Below are 21,473 nucleotides of genomic sequence, written 5' to 3' on the forward strand. Positions count from 1 at the left end.
ACTACTGCTGAAACTCAGACTTCTGTGGCCTCACAGTTGGCAGCCCTACAATCTATTTCTAATTTGTCCATGAGGCTTATCTCTCATGCAGTTTGAAGCTACCTCAGTGGCAGTGGGTTTAAGCATTTCCATCAGGAGTCATGCCTGGATGTGCTTGTGTGATTTTGCAGAGCTATTTGTGTCCTCATCCATCAGGTCACCTTTTGATGGAAGCTCATCGTTCGACCCTAAAGTAAAGGACACTCTCTCCAGGTATGAGCAATATGAAAAGACACTCTCTGCAGTGGGAGTACATTTTTCAACCCCTCAAGAACCTTCTCTAGGAATCAAGTTGGAAGATGTGGTTCAGAAAGTCCCAGGGTCCTTTCCAATATCCACATGGAGATAGTTCCCCTAGCGGCAGATGGAAGATGCCATCCACGCAGCAGAGGAGGCCCATAGAACCAAGGGTCCAGAGATTCCTTCTCTAACAGACCATATCTGTATTCCTGAAAGGAGGTCCAATCATCCCCCTCTGGAGGCAAGTGGGGGTCTATTGTCCCTGTGCCAGAGACCCTGGCTAGACATCACAAAAGATACATGGATGCAGTGGATTATTTCCAGAGGTTATATAATTCCCTTTTCCCTTCCACCTTGATCTGTATGCAAATTTCCTGATGTTCCACCCAGACAGAGGAAAGAAGCAGCACTAGAAATACAAAAGCTGCAGAAAAGAGTCATCCAAGCGATCCCACCAGACCACATAGAATCCAGACTCAAGATTGTTGTTAGTGCCAAAGAAAAAATGGGACTGGAGACCAATTTAGGATCTCAGAAACTTGAACAAGTTGGTTCAGCAAAGTTTCAGATGGTCACATTTCAGTCCATTCTGCCCTTCTTGTGCAATGACAACTGGATGTGCTCTAAAGACCTTCAGGATGTGTACTATCACATAAGAATGAACAGACAATCCAGAAGGATTTTATGCTTCCAGCTGGGAGGCAGTCATTTCTGGTTCAGACCACTGTTCTTTTTCCTCATCACACCACCCAGGGTGTTCACCAAATGAATGGCAGTGGTAGCAGCTCACTTCAGATTGCAGGGATTCCAAGTGTTTCCATATCTGGATGACTGTCTCATTACCAACCTGACCAGGCATCTACTAAGGGTATGAGGTCAGGTACTCCAGACTTGATCCTGTCTGGGGATTGCTATAAATTACAACAGGTCTCCGTTAGAACCATCTCAAACACTGGACTTCTTAGGAGCAGTTTTCGACATAGTATCAGTGACGGCTTATTTTCCTCTCTCTCAAGAGTACAAACAATCAGATTACAGTTCAGAAAAATAATTCACAGTACCACAATCTCAACTCTGTTGTTAATACAGGCCCTGGTATCAATGTTGGTGGCTATAGTCCTAGTTCCTGTAGCAAGATTTTACATGAGAATTCTTCAATGGATGTTAATGACAATGGTCCATTCTTTACCAACACATCTCAGCCCAAATAAGGATCACCCATGCATGCAAGAGATACCTTTGGTGGTGGACTCAATCAGATCAGGTTCTACAAGGCTGTCCTTTCATTCTCCCTCAGCCCAAAGCTATAGTGACAACAGACACATCCCAGATTGGGTGGGGGGGGGTGCTTCCTGGGGAGAACGGTCCAAAGCACTTGTTGCCCCCAAAGAGTCCAGTACACATAGTGTTCTGGAAATGAGAGCAGTGCTCTTAACATTGCAGGCCTTCCAGTACTCACTCCCTTTAAGAACGACTATGATTCAAATGGACAAATATGTCAGTAGTTTGGTACATCAACAAACAAGGAGGAACTAGGTCTTAGCCCTTGTTTTGAGAAGCCCTCAGAGTGTGACAATGAGCTGGTTGTGATAGCAATGCCATTTTGTGATAGCAATGCACATTCTGGGGAAGTCCAACATGATAGCAGGGAAGTTGAGCAGGTCCATACTACTACCTCAGGAGTGGTCTCTCAACAAATAAGTGGCAGAATTGATTTTTCATCAGTGGGTCCCGGCTTGCTGCAACCTATTTGCATCTCCCCTAAACAACAAGTGCAGCATCTTCTTTGCCCTAATCACCCTCCGGGAGAATCACTGAGGGATGCTCTACTACACGATTGGCCCCCTGGTCTCCTCTGCTTATCTCCTATCTCCCTTTATCCCCAAATGTCTGCAGAAAGCTTTGTGGTTGAAGAGCAAAGTCATCCTCATTGCATCTTACTGGCCTTGACAGATTTGTTTCTCCTTTCTTTGGTCTCATCTAATTTAACCACCTTGGATTCTGGATCTGATTCCAGACCTCCTGTCTCATCCAACAGGCATGATTCACCTGGATATCTCAAACCTAAAGCTGATGCATTGTTTATGGTTTCTCCACTTCCTTTAATAGCCCGACAACCCATGCTCTTGTCCCCTGTCCATCATGTACTTTTTTTCTTCCTATAAAGCTTCTACAAGAAAACTTTACAGAAGTAAATGGAAGATGTTTGTTTTTTGGGCACTTCAGAAACATATTGACCCCTTTTCAGCCCCTATACAAAGTATCTTTGAGTTTTTGGCAACAGTTTTTAAAGGAGCTAGCTCCTCAACAATTAGAGTTCAATTATCAGCTTTCTCTAAGTTTCACATTGGATTTGAGAATTTCACCCTGGCTTCATCTAAACTTTGAAAGGCCTTCTTGAGAAGTACCCTTCTTTTGAGACCTCCTTATAAATATCCAACTCCCCCATGGGACTTAAATTTGCTACTGCAGGCCTTCATGCATTCCTCTTTGAGCCAGCAGCAAAATTTGACCTTAAATTTTTGACCTAGAAGACAATTTTTCTGGTGGCTATCACCTCTGCTAGAAGAATTTCAGAGCTTCAGACATCATCTTCTAAACTTCCCTATTTGATTTTTCGTAGGGAGAGAGTACAATTACAAACCAATCCTTTCCTTCCTAAGGTGGTGTCAGAATCTAACCTCAACCAGTCCATTAATCTGCAAGTTTTCTTTTGTAAGTTTGCAAACAAAGGTGAATATATGTTGCACTTATTGGATTTTCACAGGTAATTACATTTTTACTTACATAGAACAAAAGAAATTAGAAAGACAGATCAATTATTTGTTTCCTTTGCACATTCTAAATTGGGCAAATCAGTTGCAAAAGTAACTTTAGCTAGATGGCTGACGGATTGTATATCATTTTATTTTTTATTTGTATTTATTTATTTTACATTTGTTGATTGGGATAGTCCGACTGGATACATGTCCATTTTCAGCGGAGGCCCGGGGAGAAAAGTTCCACGTAACAAAATAAAACGGAGACAGTAAATACATAATTTTTAAACACAGGAAACGTATCAAAAAATTAACATAGGATAGAAACATATAACCTCTTTCAAAATGTACAGACATACATTTGTAATGTAGCATGGGTAGATTGCTAAACAGCAAATTGGGAAGGAATACTTATTTTAGTGAAGTTGTTAGTCAGGATTTGTGCAAGGGCAGAGCCAGTGTGATTTGAAGTAATTTTGAGGCCTTTTTTAAATAGGGGTAGTGAAGTTTCCTTGGTAAGGTTAACAGGAAGTAGATTCCAAGTTCTACCTATTGAGTTAGCAAATAGAGCATCTCCTGCAGAGTTGTTAGATTTTTGGGTCAGTACCATTACTTTATTAGATGAGCATAGTGGCCTGAGGGCACTATGGGGGCTGATAATGTTTTTAATGGCAGGGGTGTTTTCAGGTTGATGGAGGACTTCATGCGCTACTATAACCTGGTTGAACTGCAGAAGGGTAGGAAATTCTAGCCATCCTAGAGCTTTTAGGTTTTGACAATGATGAGTCCTATATGCCATGCCAGTAGCGAATCTAGCTATATGGTCTACAACAAGTTTGGTCTGTCCTTACCAAAGTCTTTAAGAGCCCATTCAACTAGGTCCATGGCAACTTCTACAATGTTTCTGTCTGGGACTTCCATGGACAATATGTGTGCGGCTGCAATTTGTGCCAATCCTCATACCTTTATTACTCATTACAAACTGGATCTGGTCTTGAGGGGAAGAGCAGCCTTTTGCGCAACTGTCCTCAGGAATACCCTTCCTTAGAGACTACCCAGGATTTTGGGTAACTGGGGGCTCTGACCCCAACTGTTGAGGAATGAATGAAAATTGACAAGATCAAGTGAAGAAGTTATGTACTCACCATAACATTCCATCTGTGTTGTTCATTTTCATTCTTCCTCAACTGCCCACCTTTTTCACAGCCTATTTCTGGAAGAACGAGAGCTTATAAGGACACCACTGTCCTTTACGCTGAGCTCCAAATATGGCTTCTTCTGTCAGGAACATTATATTAATATTGCTTACTTTGTCAGCCAGCAAATAAGATCTGAGGTATGTTAGTTGGTGCATTATGGGTAAGGGAGGAGCTTGAGAGTTTTTTGGTGGCCATGAGCTAAAATAATGGTGGAGACGGATCTCAACTCAACTGTTGAATGAAAATTGACAACACAGATGGAATGTTATGGTGAGTACATAACTTCTTTTTTCCCTTGAAGGAAGCATCCAATGATGATGCAAATGAAGTGCCTGGTTTTGGCAGATAATGCAGGAGGCATTCCAACAAGTATGGTCCCAAAACATTTTCAGTAATGGCTTCAGCCTTGACTCTTCTGCAAGATAGTTTTTTTTGCACTGACTAAGTCATTGTCATACCTCCCAACCGTACTGAATTACTCAGTTTTTACCGAGTTTTGGGGTCCAAATAATGGGGTGCTAAGATTCCTGAGTGGCACCCCTTAATTTCCGAATTTCCCGGCTATTTATTTTGAATTTTTTCTCCCGGCTTTTTGAGCTGCCATCATCACATGCACAATGACATCAGCTCTGTGAAACGGCCTGCCAGAATTGAGCTCAGCCAGCTCAAAAATTAGCATGCATTAATTTCCAGCCAGCCGCGAATGGAACAGTTTCTGAGAACGCTAGAATGGACAGCTGCAGAGTTAAGTGGGAATGGAACTCCTTAGCCAGCCGCAAATGGAACAAGCCACCAAGGGAATGGTTTCCGAGAATGGAGCGAGCAGCCGCGAATGGAACAAGCCACCAAGGGAATGGTTTCTGAGAAATGAGCGAGGCTAGAATGGGCAGCTGCACAGGTAATTATGAGAAATACTGTGTGTGTGTGTGTGTGTGTGTGTGTGTGTGTGTGTGTGTGTGTGTGTGTGTGTGTGTGTGTGTGTGTGTGTACGCGCACAGTACTTGTAGGCAATGATCTCTTTGCTTCTTTGTTGTCTTTATGAAAGAAAAAGGTATTTAAAAATTCTGATAACTTAAAAAAAAATACTTGTACCTAAATGCCTAAATATTACAGCAAAGAGACTTAGGGGCCAAGGAGTCCCATATTTTATTGTAATTGTGAAGTAGAAAGAAACTTTGAAGCGTTCTGCACTGATGCATAGATATAAAAATCAGTGCGTTACTGTTCTAGTAGAAAAAGATCAAGCCAACTTAAAGTAATAGAGCATTTGTAAAATCCATACAGCTGGAATCAAGAACTGTAATTACTGTCAGTGAACTGGATGACTTTAAGAGAAGTAAAATAACATCAAATCAGTGGAGAATGACTTTGTCAACCAAAACACACAAACTAGAAATGAATCAAAGATACTGCCAAGACAAAGAGTATTCATCCCTATGAAAACAATGTGGAATATCCAGAACAAGAACCATAACGCAGGGAATGATGAATGGAATACAGGAGAAAGCAGTAAGTGCTAACATTTAAGTAGGAAAGCAGGGGCCATAATGGAAGCATCAGCACAGTAGAGACCTTCTACATTGATTGTACTTTTAACACTGGAAAGGATTGATACAGTATGGAATAATAATTTAAACCAAAGATATTTTTATTGGCAGCTACAATTTTCATCCAGGAGCAGGGCAAACTGCCCACTTCAGTCTTATAACAAATGTGATACCAACCACAAAATAAAAGGTACAAAAATGAATAACGATATTACTTTTCATGAACAGGTTGTTGTTTTTATGTCTTTAACTGCTGAAATGAATTTTCTTTTCAGTGAACTCTGTGTTGATAGTAGCAATGAGAACACCTTTATAAGTATGTCAGGCACTACACATTCAAACTAAACATGTATTAAGATTATTTTTCTGTGTTAAGATATGTTGTACCTACACTTAATGCACAATTATGTCACTTAAAAGGTGAATTTTTAGATTATTTTAGAGATTTAAATATCACTTGGTTTGTTTGATATTAATGATGAGCAAGATATATGATTGATTTATGGAGAAGAAAGGAAAATAGAAAATTAAAGTAATGCATCATTTTATTCTTGTGTTCCATAGGCAAATAAGCAAAGAATGTAGAATGTCAGTTATTTTAATACATAGTTGATAGACGCTAAAATGTTTCATATCTCCATGTAATAAAACAATGTTCATAGTTATGAGTGTTTAATTTATAATGTTTAAGTTTTATTTAAAGAGTAAATGAATAATAAAAACAGATGTAGAGTACAAATTGCTGGAATGGGAGTGAAATACTAAAATGTGATTAAGTAGAAATACAGATTGATTTTAAGCCATCTGATAAAGGAAAAATTCTGGTGAAGATGAAATGGTTTGTCATATGAAAATATCCAAAGAGCATTTGTAAGATAGAAGTGGGTCTACTACAGGTGCTTGCATGCTAGAAGCTTGCGAGATACTTGCTCGCTGTCCCATGGTTGAAAAAGCAAGTACTTGAACTCCCACTAGCCTGAGTTCCCATTTCTATGTAGCTTTCCCAACACCTGATGCTATAAACCTGTAAGTCAACTCTGTGTGTGTATGTAAAATGCCCCAGGTGAATATACCTGGTGGCTAGAGGTACTCTGGCTCAAATCCTGAACCTTGAGTACAGGTAACAAGAGCCTAAACCGCTTCCACATTTATGCCTCATATTTTTGTTCTGTTCCTCAAAATCTGTGGTTTTCTGGATATTTGTGGCAAACCAGTGAAGGATTGAATTCACTGAGGACAGGGATTTGAATTTCAGACTTCATATTCTTCAGAAAGTAAATGGTAACACAAAACCTTTTATTCTAGCAATTTTCTAAGTTTATAAGATCAGTATTTGAAATCTGTCCCTGTTTTTTGGGGCTGTATTCCCCCATTATTGGCTTTGTCCATTTTTTTTTTTGTGCTAAGAGGTTGATAGCTATGGTTGAAAAGTGAGAACTGAATTCTTTATTATACAAGGAATATAATTTAATAAAGTCAGAAAGTTGTATCAAAGAACACATGTATGTTTTTTGTTTTGTGTCTAAGAGGCCTATGATTTGAAAACAGCTCAAAGGTAATCTTTATCCACCACTGGCCAGATGCATTTTATTTGGATGTGGTGTGGGTTTCAATGAATATGAGTTTCAAGGGCAGAGACGTTTTAATGCTATGTCTATTTTCATTGTGAGACAGTATTGCTTTGTTTAGCAACTGCGTGTTAGTGTTTGTGCTGTAAAATGTAAATATAAAATCCAAATCATTGTAGAAGTAAAGCAGTGTGCATATTAGTGTTTATGGTAAATGGGGCAAAATAGCCAGGTAATGGGACATTGGAATGGCTGCAGGGGGAATCTGGTGCCATACTTTGGTTGTCTGTTTTTCAGTTTGCATTTGAAAGCTGGTATCCCACAATTCCATTGGAGTGGGTAGGGTTACATAATTATGTATGCAATTCTATGCTAATCGATGTACAAATTTGTACCTATTTTTCATGGGCCTTGTCCAGATTTTTGATGTCTCCAGGTTGAGAGGTATGGTCACTGTACAACTGGTTGGCCAATTTTACTACACAGTCCAAGTTGTTTTAGGAAATGTTCTGCTTAATTGCATGAAACACCTCTGAGGCTTCTGTTGCCATTATCTAAAGCTCAGGTCCTTCAAGGTTTGTGTTCCTTGCCCTCTTCATCATCAGGTGATTGGATTTTGCTTATAAAATAGCAGTCTTATGTTGTGCATTTGCTTCACATCATGACATAATTTCTTCCACCATGGGTGACTAGAAATTGCTTTTTGCAGTACCTGCAGAATGCTTTCAGGTCATTGCAGTTCTTGATCCAGTCGAATTGCATTTTCCAGACACCCCACCACTTGCATGTTCTCTTATTAGCAATAGACTGCGATGAAGCTGCTGTCTTCATCCTTGAATTTGTACTTAACGCACATTTAGCAAATATGTGTTAGTAGGATACAATAACATAATAGCATTTGAAAGAACTGGCTAGAGACACTGACATGTGAAAGAACTGGCTAGAGACACAGCACCTGCAAACTGGCATAAAAACATTGGCAGCTGAATCATGAAGCAGCTTGTACAGTAGTATGATATAGATTTACTAAAGACCTGAGGAATGGAAGAGAAAGGAATTAACATTACAAACCATTGAAAAAGGTACAATAGTTAATGACGTAATAGGGGGGACTTTTGGCCATTAAAAACTTGACATTAACACAGCTGGTAGCCGTACGGTTCAGCCTCTTGGGAGCAAGAAATCTGGACAAAACAAAAAAATAAAGGAGATATAAAGGCCCAAAATCTGGGACAGATTTTAACTATTGCTTTTACAAAACTCAGAAAGTTACTAGGTTTTGCAGTAGCATAAATTTTCTGAAACATGTAAAGTCTGAAACTTGTTCTCAATCTAATGACATTAGTGTTTTCAAACCCATATGATTTGCCAGAAAACCTCAAATTTTATTGGCAACAGACCAAAAATATGAGGCAAAAAATGGAAATTCTGCAAAAATCGGAACAATTGAGAAGTATGTTGGTAGCAGTTATATGCCCCTACAGCAGTAAAAACATCTAACAGGAGAAAAAAAAAAACACCTGTACAAAAAATTTAAAATATTGAAACAGAACAGCCACAAATTTAGCTCTTTAGGCACAGTACACTCTGCATCTAAGCAGGGTGGAAAAAATATTAACATTTAATGGTTTACCTTGTGCAACAAAGAAAAAATGATAGACAGTCACAAGGCAGTCTGTTACCACTATACCCAAACTACAGTTCACTTTTGAAGGTGACATTAAAAATGAATAACCTGTAAAAGCAAAATAAAACAAGCACAATGATATCTATTAATAGAACACCAAGTGCATTGTTTACAACTGAACATGCCCCCTCCCCTCAAAAAAATAGTTATATTTTCCCCTTCTCGCAAGAAGTACTTTAAACAGTCATTCTAAAATTAATTAGAATGCACAACCAACTCCCTGGACCCCATTTACCTCTGAACACAGCAGTTAAAAATTAAGAAAGAAGTTATAAACCTATAGCACTAATTTACCCAACTCAACAGTGAAATAAAGAGCAGGCCCAACAGCAGCACAGCCATATTCACTCTATACTCAAAACAATACATTTTAAACTTTTTAAGACAGCATTAAAAATAAAATGCACACATTTCCACTTATAAAAACAAACTATCCTAAAACAACCATGACCTTTTTTTAGCAGAATGCCAAATTCACTGTTTACTTCTGAACATGCCCCCCCCCCCCCAAAAAAAAAGTTAAGCACACATTTTCCTTTTTAAAAGTACTACTTGCAAGACATCAGTAAACAGCTACTGTAAAATAAATTACAATGCACAGCAAACCCCATGGATCCCATTTATCTCTGAACACAGCAATTAATAAGAAAAATAAAAATAATATACCTACAACATTAATTTACCCAGCACACCGATGTTTTAAAGAACAGACTCAAAAGCGGCACAGCCATATTGCTTGCACTATACTCAAAGCAGTGCATTTTAAACTTATTGAAGACAATATTAAAAATAAAATAAACACATTTCCACCTATAAAAGCAAACTATCCTGAAATAGCCATGGCAACATGTACCTAGTAGAATAACAAATGTACTACATTTTCCTATGAACATATCCCCTCAAAAATAGTTCATATATAAAAATGAGACCACAATAAATCATTTCAAAACTTTTCCCACCTTTAATGTGACCTATAGCCTGTACAATTCAATTGAAAAACAAACAAATCTGTTCGGGGAAAAATATAAAAAATAAATGTACAATAAGCTGGTTGTAAAAGTGTGCAAACCCATAAATTAATACTTTGTTGAAGCATCTTTTGATTTAATTACAGAATTCAGACTTCTTGGTTAGGAATCTATCAGCATGGCACATCTTGACATAGGGTTGCCACCTCTTCAAATGCCCAACGTGGGACATTTTTTGTGAAAGTGTGAGATTTTGCAGGACAAAACATACCCACGGCCAGGGCAAAGAACAGAACTTCACTTTTTTACCAAAATAAAAGCTTATTTTTGTAGCATTTGAGTTACTTATTTTATTTCATATAATATCTGTGTTCCAGATACAAATTAACTGTTTTATTCAACTATTAAAGAAAACTTAAGAAATATATTTTGTCTTAAAATCTCAGGACATTTGCCATTTTTTAGGTTTTTCCACAGGACACAACTGCCCAAAGTGGGACTGTCCCTCACAAAGAGGGACAGGTGGTAACCCTATCTTAACTTGGCAATATTTGCCCACTCTTCCTTGCAAAAGTGCTTCAAATCTGTCACATTGCAAGGGCATCTCTTGTGCACAGCCCTCTTCACTTCACCCCACAGATTTTCTATTGGATTTAGGTCTGGGCTTTGGCTGGGCCATTCCAAAACTTTAATTTTCATCTGGTGAAGCCATTCTTTTGTTGATTTGGATGTATGCTTCGGGTCATTGTGGTGTTGAAAGGTGAAATTCCTCTTCATCTTCAGCTTTCTAGCAGATGCCTGAAGGTTTTAGGCCAAAAGTGACTGGTATTTGGAACTGTTCATAATTCCCTCCACCTTGACTAAAGTCCCAGTTCCAGCTGAAGAAAAGCAACCCCAAAGCATGATACTGCCACCACCATGCTTCACGATGGGGATGTTGTTCTTTTGGTGATGCAAAGTGTTGTTTTTGCGCCAAACGTACCTTTTGGAATTGTGGCCCAAAAGTTCAACCTTGGTCTCATCAGACCATAACACATTTTCCCACATGCTTTTGGGAGATTTGATGTATTGTTTTGCAAATTTTAACTGGGCCTGGATATTTTTCTGTGTAAGAAAAGGCTTCCGTCTTGCAACCCTACCCCATAGTCCAGACATATGGAGAATACGGGAGATTGTCACTTGTAGTACACAACCAGTACTTGCCAGAAATTCCTGCAGCTCCTTCAGTGTTGCTGTAGGTCTCTTGGCAGCCTCCCTGACCAGTTTTCATCTTGTCTGTTCATCAATTTTGGCGGGACATCACTGCTGTCCCATATTTCTCCACTTTTTGATGACTGTCTTCACTGTGTTCCATGGTATATCCAATGGTGTGGAAATTTTTTGTACCTTTCTCCTGACAGATACCTTGCAACTATGGGATCCCTTTGATGCTTTGTAAGCAATCTGCGAACCATGGTTTTTTTTGTAGCAGGCAACTGAGTAAATGTCAGGAAAATCCTACTAGGACAGCTGAACTTTATTTGGGGTTAATCAGAGTCTCTTTATTTGATAGCAGATGTGTATCCCAGAAGACTGGATGCTGTAATTAAATCAAGAGGTGCTTCAACAAAGTATTAGTTTAAGGGTATGCACACTTATGCAACCAGCTTATTGTATGTTTTTTTATTTTTTATATTTTTCCCCCAACAGATTTGTTTGTTTTTCAAATGAATTGTACAGGTTATAGGTCACACTAAAGATGGGAAAAGTTTTGAAATTATTTATTGTGATCTCATTTTTTTATATCACAAAAACCTGGCATTTTAACAGGGGTGTGTGCACTTTTTTATATCCACTGCATTTATGTATGTATGTATATATATATATATATATATATATATATATATATATATATATATATATATATATATATAAAATACATACACACACATATATAATTATATAATACACATACATTTTCACTTTTAAAAGTAGTTCTTGCAAGTCATCACTAAACAATCACTATAAAAATACCTAAAGCAATTCATCTTAACTTCTTGAAGGCGTCATTAAAAAAACAAAGTATATGTATTTCCATTCAAAAAGTACAAACTGTCCGAAAACATTTCCTTCTGTAAATTCAGAGTACCCTGAAACAGCCACAACATTAGAAATATATGAAATACACAAATAAAGATTGCCCCCACCAGAAATAAAAAAAAAAACAAAAAAAAAAAAAAAACTTCTATACATAAATTTTAACCTTTAAAAACTACTGCTTCCAAATCATCCCAAAACACTACATACATACTACTAGACACACAAGCAAGAGGTTCCCAGGTTCAGTTCTTTGCTGAGGTGCTTTCTGTGCTGAGTCTGTATGTCCTCCTTGTGTTTGCATGGGTTCCCTCCAGGTGCTCAGTTTCCTCCCACATTCTAAAGACATGCAGTAGGTGGACTGGACACACTAAATTGTCTATAGGTGTGAGTGTGTGGTGTGGAAGAATGACTGCAGCAGGGCTAGTCCAACTGGCTGTGTAAACCTTTTCTCTAGATGACTGTCACTGTTGAAGTGACATCCTGACCCTGTGTGCAAAATATATGAAAAAAGGGGTGTGGATGGATATACATATATACTGTTTATACCTTTAAAAACTGCTGTTTGCAAATGTCAAAATAACCACTACATAGATTTAGGTACTGTAGAGTACATCCCATTTATAAATATTAAAAAAGTTAAACATTGAAATAATGCCCTATTCCTAATTTTTAAAAAGCTAGAACCGTAAAATACTATTTGTACTTGCCACTAAAATCACAGTCTTTGCTGGGCTGGCTGGGTTCCCTGCTGGAGTGGCTAGCTGGCTGGTTCTGGCTAATAGAAGAAGAAAAGACAAATCGCCACCTTTTAGCATTAGTGACTTTAGAAGCACTAATAAAAAAAATTGCTGTACATCCACAGTCTTTGTAGGGCTGTTCATGCCTCAATCCCCAACCTCTTCATGACGTCCAGCTAATCACTGCATGATTTATAACACCCAGACCTAACAGGAAATAACTCTGCCTGCGGGTCCAGGTTGGTGACTTAACCGAATTGCCTTGGAAATACCAGAAGTAATTGCGGGTTTTTCAAAGTGATTTGACGTGATCGAAAAATAGGATTTTTTAAGTCACACTGCTTTATATAGTGAGCAACAGAATAAGGTAGCTCATCCCTTGAGTGTCCCATTAATAACAGGACGAGTAACAACATTAAAGAATTCTTCTCTAACTGACCTTAGCCAAGATCTCTTAAAACTAAAAGAACCAAAAACTTAAAACACAATGCAATATATGAAAAAGATTTAAAAAGTAACAAACCTTAAATGATTAACTCCAAAATCAAATGCAGACAGAGATCAGCAATAGTCAGGCGGAGAGCAGCACGTCAAACAAGCACTACAGCTAAATAAAAAATGCACTAAATATTTGTAGCTAAACAAGGAATGCTATTTCTCAGCTTTTCCTACTAATTAGCTAGATGTTATTCACTGTCTGCAAAAGAATGCTTCTCTAACTGATCCTAGCCAAGAACTCTTAAATCTCAAAAAAAACTTAAAATAAAACAAAATGCAATATAAGGAAAAAAAAGAGGTAACCAAACCTTAAATGAATAACTCTGAACCAAAATTAAATGCAGACAAGAGAACAAGTCAAACAAGCACTACAGCCAAAAAACTTTTTTTTGAAAATGTAAGTATTAAACAAATATTTTTATTGTATATGCCTATCCTATAAGTTACTTTGAAGCAGGATAAGGAAATAGTACAAAATGTTGGTTAAGTTATATTCAGTACTTAATAGGAAGTGTTCTTTATTTTTGTTATTGGTGAAAGGCATGATGGGGAAGTAGAGTTGTAGAATTTAGTATTACTGTCTGTTAGCATTTGTGTCACAGCACTTGATTCTCTGTTTTGATTCTTGGATGGGGTGCCGCTTTTACAGAGTCTGCATATCCTTTCCCTGTCCATGCAGATTTTTCTTAGGTGCTGTAGTTTCCTCCCACATCCCAAAGAAATATAGGTAGGTGAACAAGGGTGTGTGTGTGTACGCGCGCACATGCTCATGCTTGTGTTTGTATATCCAGCAATGAGATGGTATTCAACAAGTATTAATTTTGTGTGTTATGCCCTTTGGCTACTAAAGGCCCTTAGGTCTTGTGTGATCTAGAATGGGATATAGCAGATATTGGAAAATGAATGAATTAAAGGCATTTAATCTGGATACATTTTTAATCTGGTTTTACTTCTGAGATGATGAGTAAGTCACTACTTGAGTTTAGTGGGCACACTATTGCTTGCATATTAAAGTTACCAAAACTGAAAAAAAGTTGGTAACAAAACTAATGTATTACTCGTATCAGAATTTGTAATTTTCATTTCCTTTCAGATAAAAGATCAATAATGCAGTGCAGTAATATTGCTGTGAAGGCAGAATGTTTTTGTTATCTTCAAATCAATGATGACATGCTTGTCATCCAGTTTCAAAGTGAGACCAACTGGGACAAAATATGCCTTACATAAAATGTACTTGGCTATTTTGTAGGGTAAGCAGAGGAGATAATATTGCAGTCTTTTTGTGTACTTGTGCCATAAATGATAGTGGCATTGACTGTAAAACTAATTATGTGCAGACAGTTGGATTACAAGAAAGATGAAGTTGTATTAGTCCAGTTTGCTTGTGAGAGGAGTCCTGTTTCAGAAGTGGAATATATGATGTTAAGTTGTCAAACTCGCCTTCATTCTTGCTGGATGGGTTCGGAGCCGATCCTCGGCTCCGACTCGGCACTTGCTAAGCTCGAGAGCTAATTTTACCAGCTCGAGGCAACCCTATATCCCATGATGCAAGGTGTGACTACCCAGATATCATTTGCCGCTTCACGAAGAGGTCTTCTTTTACCAGCTCAGGTAGTGTTTTTTGTAATTTAACTTTTTATAGTCTAAAATCTTCCCCTTTTTCAAGCCTTTTTATCTAGTATTAGAATTAGTCTTTCTATAGCCTATCTCCTTTACCCTATACTCCCTCAACCTAATAGGTTTAGTTATTTTCCCCTTCAGGCCTTAAGCCTCCTTTCCTTAATTCCTGTCAGGGTGTTTGAGTGTTGTACTTAGTTCCCCCCCTTCTTCTTAGTTAACTGTGTGGGTGAACTTTGTGTGTGTGTGTTGGTGCACTGGACATAATTATGTCCAAAGAATCGAAGGTCTCAGGCTTCAAGAAGTGTGACTCCTGCTGTCAGAAGATGTCTCTGACAGACAGTCACACTTCTTGCGTGTACTGCCTGGGACCTCTACACCTGCAGGACTCCTGTGCCATTTGTCATTCTTTTAGCCACAGAGTCCTGCAGGAACGTAGGAATAAATTAATCCTACAAGGCTTATTGAAGCCGGAGAGCTCCCCGACCAAGACTGGGTCGGGGAAGCCATCTAAGCCACCTAAGCCCCAGGCTTTCAGTTCGAAGCCTTCGGCTGTGGCTCCGACTCCTTCGGAGTCTAGGTCAGCTCCGTCTGGAGCTGATCTTTCTCTCTTAGAAGCGGTGGTATCGGTGCCAGCCAGCTCCGATACACCTGCATCGAAGTCGATGTCGGCTCTGGCTGGAGCCGGCATTTCCATGACCCAGACTGGAGCCGATAAGTTATCGGCTCTGACTGGAACCGAGGGGTTTTCGGCTCCGATGGCTCCTACTAGGAAGAGATCTCGGTCTCCTTCCTTGGAGTCGATTCGCTCGGCTCCGGGATCTCTACATTTGGAGCGGAGCCATCAAAGCCGATCTTCTAGGTCTTCCAGGCTCTCTGACCACGACTTGGAGAGAGTGGTAAGCAGATTGCTGAAATCACAGGCACTAGCCCAGATGCTCCATAGCCCGTCTCAGCAGACGACCGCTATCACTCATCCCCCTGAATTTCCTCCTTCAACTCTCCTCCAGAGTTCGGAGCCGGAGCTTCTCAAAACCTTGACTGTTGGTGCGTCGGAGCCGATGCCACCCCTTTCGGCTCCGTCATCTTCTACTCCGATTTCCTCCATGATACCTTCCATGGAGGGATCCAGTCATCGTGACTCCCGCGTCAGCTCCGAGGGGGCGAGTGGCATCGGACCCTTGTCCGGCCCCGTTCTCCCTCTCGGAGCTTCGGCGTTGGTGAGTTCGGCACCGACATCAGCCTCGGAGCCTTCTCTTTCGGCGGGTCCGGGGGTTCCTGTTTCTTCGGAGCGGGAGCTCTCTGGCCTCCCTGGAAGGGGAGCCTTTGAGGTGATGAGGAGTGTTCTATCCCCTCAGCTGAGTCAACAGTCGGTTCCATTAGCTCCCCCCTCCTTGGTGCCTGCTGATATCTCTTCTCACTCTCTTGCTCCTGGACCCAGAGATCCATCGCCCCAGGTTTCCCCACTGGGAAGAACTTCCTCTTCCGAGGTTTCTCCTGATGCTTCGGGGGAACCCCCGCATAAGAGGATGTGCAAGAGGAAGCACATAGACTCCCCTGAGTTTACAACATCTGATACTGACTTAGATGAGTCGGAGGGATCCCCAAAGTCCCTCTCTGAGGATGTCTCCTTTTCGGACATCTTGGAACTCCTTAAACAGAGGGGGAACTGGCCTTCCATTAACCCCTCCGAGGATGAGTCAGTATACCTGGAGGCTTTTGGATCTCGACCTTCCACCTCCTGGGTGTCTCCGCCTTTCGACCCTCTCATGGAAGTGGTGGCTCGAAGGGCATGGGCGGCCCCAGATTCTGTGGAACCAGTCCCTAGGAGGCCATCTAAATTTATCACGGCCCCAGTAGACAAGCAGTTTCTCACCAAGGGTGTCCCTGTTGATGCCATGGTGGTGGCAGCTGCCACCAAGAAGGAACTTGCCGATCCTTCTGTACCTGTCCATCCTCCTAACAAGGAGTCTAGGACCATGGATAGGTACGGTAAGTGGATTTTTTCCTCAGCGACCTTCACTATGCGCTCGCTAAATTATCTCTGTCACTTTACCCGGCTTCAGAGAGATATTCTCAAGGAACTAGGTGAGGTAGTACAGGATCTGTCAGCTGCCGGGGCTCAAGAAAAAATTACCTCGCAGCTGGGAATCCTAAATTCCTTAACAAACTCCTCCATGCGGCTCATTTCTTATGCGGCCGATGGAGCGAGTAGAGCCGCAGGCACAGGAGTGGCCCTTAGGCGTCAGTCCTGGATGCAGCTTTGCAACTTCGCAGATCCCTTTAAGGCGTTCTTCACAAATACTCCCTTCGACGGTTCAGCTTTGTTTGGACCTCAAGTGAAGGAAACATTGACCAGATGCGAGCAGGACGGCAAGACTCTTTCTGCCGTAGGAGTCCGTTTCTCCACCCCTTCAAGACCTTATCCTAAAGGTCAGAAGGGAGGGAAGCTGTATTTCCATAAATCTCAGGGAGTCGTGCCAGACGCACGTGGTCAGTTTACCCCCAGAGGCAGAGGGGGTAATAACAATAGACGCCGCCCTAGGGGCAGAGGGGGTCCACCGAATCAGGGTAGCAGAGAGCCTCTCCCTGACAAACCCTTCCAGCATCCCTGAGGTGTTGCCCGACTGTCCACCCTTGGAGGCAGTCTGGGGAAGATTGTCGCTGTACCCAACAGCCTGGCTTTCCCTTTCTCAAGACATTTGGGTACAGTCGATCATATCCGAGGGTTACAAGATTCCCTTTGAAAACTATTCTGTTCCTCAGAAGGTATTCCTCCCAGACATTGCACCTGGTCTAAGGGAGTTCTCAAAGCTGGAGGTATCAAAACTTCTAGCAAAAAGAGCCATCCAGCCAGTTCCAGCAGACCAAATAGGATCCGGGATCTACTCGAGATTCTTTTTGGTCCCCAAAAAAACGTGAGATTGGAGACCAATTCTAGACCTCAGCAGACTAAACAAGTTTGTCAAGAAGGCAAGATTCCAGATGGTCACGCTTCAGTCCATTTTACCCTTTTTGGGCAAGGACAACTGGATGTGCTCGGTAGACCTTCAGGATGCGTACTATCACATAAAAATTCACAGGCGCTCCAGAAGGTTTCTCCACTTTCGGCTGGGGACCAGTCATTTCCAATTCAGAGCCCTGCCCTTTGGTCTCACTACAGCCCCCAGAGTGTTCACCAAATGCATGGCAGCGGTCATGGCTCACCTGAGACGTCAAGGATTCCAGGTGTTTCCGTATCTAGACGACTGGCTCCTCACGGCCACCACCAGGCATCAACTTCTCCAGGCCAGGGACTACACTCTTCATATGTGCAGCCAGTTAGGAATTTCCATAAACTTCAAAAAGTCCTCCTTGTCACCTTGCCAGTCTATTACCTTTATAGACGCAGAACTAGACACTGTTGGGATGTCAGCAAGACTCGCATATCAAAGACTTCTGGACATCCAAAAATATGTTCAGATCATCCTACTCAGCAAAAAGATCAGGGCCAGGTTTGTCCTGAAGGTGCTAGGACTTATGGCGGCTGCCATCGTACTTCTTCCTTTGGCTCGCTTCCATATGCGGCTACTGCAATGGATGTTATTCACCCAGTGGTCCTTCCAGCAGCTTCCCATGCGCCACGAGATCATAGTGACACAATCTTGCAAGAGTCACCTGACCTGGTGGATTTCTTCCCCTCAAGTCCTCCAGGGCAGACCGTTTGTTCCCCCGGCCCCGGTTGCCACAATCACATCGGATGCCTCCCTGATCGGGTGTGTGGGGGGGGCATTATCAGGGCAGGATGGTCCATGGCACTTGGCAACCCTTTGAATACCATCTGCACATAAATGTCCTAGAGATGAGAGCAGTGCTTTTAACGTTGCAAGCCCTCAACGACTTTCTTCCTTTAGGAACTATTGCATTTCAGACGGACAACATGTCCGTAGTATGGTACATCAACAAACAGGGCGGGACCAAGTCCTACCCACTGTGTCGAGAAGCTCTCAGACTTTGGCAGTGGGCAATCTCCTCTCATCGGTTTCTGATAGCAATGCACATCCCCGGGAAATCCAACTTCATTGCGGACAGATTGAGCAGAGCTATTCTCATGCCTCACGAGTGGTCTCTCAAACAATCAGTAGTGGAGGAGATTTTTCAGAAGTGGGGCTTTCCTTGCTGCGACCTTTTTGCTACACCCCAAAACAGCAAATGCCCAGACTTCTCCCTCTTTCCACTCCCAGGCCAACCCCCCAGAGACGCTCTAACCCAGGTTTGGCCCCGGGGACTTCTTTATGCTTTTCCTCCATTCCCCTTGATACCTCAAGTCATTCAGAAAGCTACCATTTTGAGAGCCAAGTTGATTCTCATTGCCCCTTACTGGCCTCGACAAATTTGGTTCCCGTTCCTTCATCGCCATCTATTGGTACAGCCTTGGCATCTGGACCCAGTTCCAGATCTTTTGACCCACCAGTCGGGTCATCTGCACCAGTCCATTCGCTCTCTCAACCTCACCGCTTGGTTGCTCCACTTCCTTCATTAGCCAGGCTTCCTATGATTTCTAATCCTGTACGGGATATCATAGTAGCTTCTCTAAAGTCCTCTACCAGAAAGATTTATGCTAGTAAGTGGCAGCGTTTTTCCTTCTGGGCAAAGTCCAGTGACATAGACCCCTTTACTGCCCCAGTTCAGTCAGTTTTGGACTTCTTAGCTGAGATTTTTCAGTCGGGTTCTTCTTCTTCGACAGTCAAAGTCCAGCTGGCAGCAATCTCAAATTTTCATGTTGGCTTAGCGGACCAGAACATAATGTCTCACAAGCTTTGTAAAGCCTTTCTCAGGGGTATCTTTCTACTAAAGCCCCCAATTAAAGATCCTCCTCCGCAATGGGACCTGAATTTAGTGCTGACATCCCTAATTCTTCCCCCCTTCGAACCGGCTGCTACATGCTCTTTAAAATTTCTCTCTTGGAAGACAATTTTTCTGGTGGCTATTACTTCAGCTAGGAGAGTGTCTAAACTTCATGCTCTCTGTGTTCGACCTCCCTACTTGCTTTTCCACAAGGATAGAGTATCTCTAAGAACAAATCCATCCTTTTTGCCCAAGGTGGCTTCCCAGACGAATCTTAACCAGTCTATTGATCTTCCAGTATTATCTCTAAGAACAAATCCATCCTTTTTGCCCAAGGTGGCTTCCCAGACGAATCTTAACCAGTCTATTGATCTTCCAGTATTTTTCCCAAATTATTTGGACAGAGCGGAACAGAAACTGCATTATTTGGATGTTCATCGCCAGCTCAGATACTATTTGGATAGAACTAAACAATTCAGAAAATCTGATCAGCCTTTTCTTTCTTATGCAGAAAACAGAAAAGGTCTCCCGGTCTCCAAGGTGACCTTATTGAAATGGCTCTCTTCCACTATTTCCCATGTTTATCTCCTTAGGGGCAAAGAATTGCCCTCTAAACCTAAGGCACATTCTACTAGAGGCCTAGCCACATCTACAGCGTTTCAGGCTAGGCTACCTATTGACACCATTTGTGCAGCAGCCACTTGGGCCACACCTCATACCTTTGTCTCACATTACAAATTGGACCTGGCCTCCAGAGACAGAGCTAGGTTTGGTTCCACAGTTCTCAAGAGTCTGTTCCATTGAGCCACCCAGGATAGAGGTGCTAGGGACGCGGTCCCATCCAGCAAGAATGAAGGCGAGTTTGACAACTTAACATTAAGAAGGTATGTACCTACCATAATGTTCCATGTTAGTTGTCTTCTCTCGCCTTCTTTCTTGCGTCCCTCCCTCCTTTCCCCCTAGCCTGGACAGACCTTGAAGTTGTACTCTTCTCTGGGGACGAGTTTATTCTTCCTATGGACTCCAGTTGTGAGTGGTCACTAGTTTTACTAGTTCCCCTGTGTTGTGTTTACACATTTGGTTACTTTCTTCTCCTTCTGTTGGAAGAAGATAATGGGCATATTTCTATAGCTACCAAACGAGATCTGGGTAGTCACGCCTTGCATCATGGGATATAGGGTTGCCTCGAGCTGGTAAAATTAGCTCTCGAGCTTAGCAAGTGCCGAGTCAGAGCCGAGGATCGTCTCCGAACCCATCCAGCAAGAAAGAAGGCGAGAGAAGACAACTAACATGGAACGTTATGGTAGGTACATAACTTCTTATTTTTATATACTCTAAAAATTTTGTTAGACTTTCTGGAGTTACTGGCTAAAATTGCTCTCCCATTAGATTTTTTTCTGCCCCGATTACTAGGCAGACTGCAGGGATTGGAACGTCAATGGAAATACCATATCACTGGATGAAGAAATTGTATTAGATGTTCCTGAACCATTCAGCAATGTCAAGAAGTATTGTGCATCTCTGGGGCATAAAGCAAACCACTCATTTACTCCAAACTGCAAATATGATCAGTAAGTATCAAACTTATAGATTTAATAGTCATGAACTGTGCCTCTCATAATTAATGTGGGCCCTTCATTTGTGTTAGTTTAACTGTTTATTTCTGTTGCATCCCCTCATGCTTGACACACAATGGCTGCTTTTTTTC

The 21,473-nt window shown here is 41.4% G+C and overlaps 2 protein-coding genes across 2 annotated transcripts in view; both read left to right on the top strand.

Moving 5' to 3' along the window:
* The window catches only part of SETD7 (SET domain containing 7, histone lysine methyltransferase), a 1,173,783-nt gene that overhangs the window by 1,101,805 nt on the left and 50,505 nt on the right, over positions 1-21,473 (top strand). Inside the window, exon 7 of the mRNA XM_044061630.1 lies at positions 21,179-21,336. Coding sequence (XP_043917565.1) covers positions 21,179-21,336 — 158 coding nt within the window. The remainder of the gene's footprint in view (positions 1-21,178; positions 21,337-21,473) is intronic.
* Positions 1-21,473, top strand: part of LOC122793510 — a 1,396,143-nt gene that overhangs the window by 1,009,154 nt on the left and 365,516 nt on the right. The window lies entirely within an intron of this gene.

This window comes from Protopterus annectens, chromosome 2.part0, assembly GCF_019279795.1.
Source record: "Protopterus annectens isolate FY-2018-M chromosome 2.part0, PAN1.0, whole genome shotgun sequence".
Classification (NCBI taxonomy): Eukaryota; Metazoa; Chordata; order Ceratodontiformes; family Protopteridae; genus Protopterus; species Protopterus annectens.